Source organism: Olea europaea, unplaced genomic scaffold, assembly GCF_002742605.1.
Source record: "Olea europaea var. sylvestris unplaced genomic scaffold, O_europaea_v1 scaffold2180, whole genome shotgun sequence".
NCBI classification, from domain to species: Eukaryota; Viridiplantae; Streptophyta; class Magnoliopsida; order Lamiales; family Oleaceae; genus Olea; species Olea europaea.
Window position 1 is genome coordinate 8,653 of NW_019239803.1, and position 3,511 is coordinate 12,163.

At 29.5% G+C, this 3,511-nt stretch overlaps 1 protein-coding gene across 1 annotated transcript; it reads left to right on the forward strand.

The window, feature by feature from the left end:
- Nucleotides 1-2,876: 2,876 nt before the first annotated feature.
- On the forward strand, nt 2,877-3,505 carry LOC111380674. The gene has a single exon (XM_023004304.1). The coding sequence runs from the start codon at nt 2,922-2,924 to the stop codon at nt 3,474-3,476; it is 555 nt and encodes a 184-aa protein (XP_022860072.1). The 5' UTR covers nt 2,877-2,921; the 3' UTR covers nt 3,477-3,505.
- The last annotated feature ends 6 nt before the right edge of the window (nt 3,506-3,511 follow it).

A 3,511-nucleotide genomic window follows, 5' to 3' on the forward strand; every position in this document is an offset into this window, starting at 1 on the left:
TATCAAACTCCTTAACACTTCTAATTTTTAAAATTTGTCTTTAATTTCTTTATAAACTATGATAACTACTTTAAATTTTCGCTTTCTAATCAAATGTTCAATTAATTAGAACCTAAATTTCCATTTTCTCATATTCTATTTGTGTATATAAAATGTGTCTAAATTGATTATCTCCAATTTAACTTAAATTTAAGGAATTGTGTTTATTTGATCGAATATTGGTTATATGTTTTTCATTCAGATTATTTGAATTGATTGTTTGTACTAAATACACTATAAATTTTTTAAACGTAAATATGTATTTTCTTGTGATAAGCAAAATATTAATAAAATAACTGTTTGAAATCAAATGAATGAAAATGATGGACAAAATATTAATGAAGAAATATTTTTTAAATGTAAATCTGCATTTTCTCGGGTTAAGTACAAATATCATTTAAAAATCAAGAACAAATTATTCGATTTGTACAGAGTTTTATAGTGTTATCCTAACTCAAAATGTCTGCGTCTGCCCCTTTAAATGAGTATAACTAAAACATAATTACTTTTTTGATTTCAAACATAAGTTGCAAATGAAGTTATTAACTAATCTCGTATCTATTTTTGAAGTTAACGGTCTAATATTCAAAGTTCTAAAATGTGTAATGCATGACAATGCGATATTGTCAAGTATTAAGCATTATTAGCATATGCGTAATTATACATTTTTCAATTTTTTTAATATTATTTTAAATATTCTTAACTAAATTTTCAACAAAAATATATTGGTTAAAATCGTAAATACTATACTTGCTTGATAATCAATTCCTACAATTAGATTATACATGAATACGAGCTTAAAATAATCCCCAAATCTTATCATCTAACTCTCTAACTATTCCAATTCAATCTCATCTTCTTCATCCAAATCTTGTACAAAAAGTTTGCTTTACTTTTTGATTTTTCTAAACGTAAAGATCCTATAGATTGGTGTATATAATATATGGGCTTAAGTGATTTGGGCTAATTTGATGTTTGTTGGGCTCAATTTACCTTTTTTAAGTTATAAAAAAGGGTTGGGTTTTGCTTTACTAATTTTGACACAATTTTTAACATAAATACATGCTCATTTTGACATTTAAGTGTGTACACATGCATACCTCGTATGCAAGTTGTTTCAAAAAAGTCTCAAGCATAGACATGTATATGCATTATAACTCACATACCTCATATACGAGGTGTTCCAAAATAGTCTCAAATATGTACAGGTATATGCGAAGTAGATGCACACATTTTAGAACACTACTAATATTAATTATGTTACATACTTGTGTTAAGACATTTAATCAATGTATAAACATGTAATTACATAAAGCCATATTGTCACCTTCTCATGGGCGGACCCAAGGGGGTCATGGGGGTTCACTTGACCCCCCTAACTTCTTGAGATTTCCCCCTTTTTTTTCTTTTTCTTTTTTTTATTTAAATAAAGTTATGTTTGGTATCGATTGAAATTTAAATTTTAATCTAAATTAAAGTTAATAATTAATTTTAATAACATATTCCCGGATTCCTTAATTTCTAAAATTTTACCAAAATTTACTAAAAATAGGACTTTAGTCCTCACCAAACAAAGACAAAATCACAATAAATTTAACTTTTCTCTCTTTTTTATTGCTCTATTGTATTCTCTCCCTCAAGCCTTTTATCAAAACCTTAACTCTTCTAATTTTTTAAAATTTGTTTATAATTTCTCTACAAATATCACATCTACTAGAAATTTTCACTTTTCAATCAAATTTTCAACTAACTGGATCCTAAATTTGCATTTTCTCCTATTCAATTTGTGTATATGACACGTGTCTAAATTGATTATATAAAATTTAACTTATATCTAACGAATTGTGTTTATTAGATTGATTATTAGTATTGAATATTGGTTATTTATTTTTTCTTTCGATTACTTGAATTGATTGTTTGTATCAAATACACAATTATTTAAAACATAAATATGTATTTTCTTGTGATGAGCAAAATATTAATAAAATTATTGTTCAAAATCAAATAGATGAAAATGATTAGCAAAATATTAATGAAGAAATATTTTTGAAAAGTGAATCTACATTTTTTTCAGGTCAAATATGAATCATTAAAATAAAAAAAAACGAAGTATTCGATTTGTACAATGTTTGATTGTGCCCCCAACTCAATTTCTCTGCGTCCGCCCCTGCACTTCTCCTTAAAATATGGATAAGTATTCTTTAAGTTATTTCCTTCGTTGAAATTTTTTGACATTTTTTAAGCATTGATTCTTACATTTTTTCTTGAGATAAATGTGACAGCGTGATCATATAACATGGCACAAGGGAGTTACACAATTTGGCATGACTAAATACTCTTGATTTATGTTCAATATCTATCAAGTATTCCAGAAATACTAAATTTAGAACATGATGTAGAGTTTTTATCCCAAAAGATCTATGCCGAACTATGTACTATACTAAGAACGTTGCATGAGCCATAGAAAGGTTGTTGACAAGAGGATACATCAAACAAGTTGATTACAAGTGGTGTAAGTTTCGGTCGAGAACCCTGGCTAAGACATATTTGCTACTATCTATTGAAGAGCTTCAATCTTCTTCTTATGAATCGAAGTTACATCAATCATCACAATCCTATAGTATCTTATCAATCTAAGTGGTTACAACTTACCGTACACCTTCAAAATATACACAAAATGTATATGGTCATAATCATCTCACCCCACCCCACTTGAACAATCTCTTTCCCATTTAGTCCCCACGCTAGTTGATCAATTGTTTTCTGTCCTTTTCATTATGGCATGTTCCCTATTATAAGAAAATTCTAAACAATTATCCTCCATATAATACAAGCAAATAGACTACATAGCCAACACAAAAAAATATTAGCTCTACTTTTTGATGAACAAAGCAATGGCTTCCGCTGCAAATACTCATAAAGAAACCCTACATTCTGGCAGGTCATTCCGGCAGACCGGTCGACGGAATCTGTCCTCCTCCTCTTCTTCCTCATCACATTCATGCAATTCTTCCTTTGGATTACTCTCTTTCAATGAAGATTCTACTTCATTTAGTCCAATTACCCCTCTTAGATTCTCCTCAGGAGTTCCATTTTCTTGGGAAAAAATCCCTGGAATTCCCAAGCAAGAAAGTGTCAAGAACAAAGAATCCTTAAGGAATCTTCTACCATTGCCTCCTGCTAGAAAAACCTTGAATTCCTCGAAGAAATATGATCATGAACAGATTTTTCCCAAGAAAAAGGATCCATTTTTTGCAGCATTTGTCAAGTGTTCTAAGGATGATGGCAATCATTACGCATTTGGCAGTCTTCGGAAAGGATCAAAGATCACAAGGGCTCTAAATTCTTGCAAAAGTTGTGCAGTTTCAGATTCACTCGTTTATATTCCAATTCCAAGATCAAGCTCAGATTATCCGCTCAATTGTCGTTCAAAATAAGTTTGCAATAGTCACGGATTTTCCCATCACTGAAG

Coding starts and splice junctions, on each gene's coding strand:
- LOC111380674 (XM_023004304.1), top strand. CDS start 2,922: ATGAACAAAGCAATGGCTTCCGCTGCAAATACTCATAAAGAAACCCTA.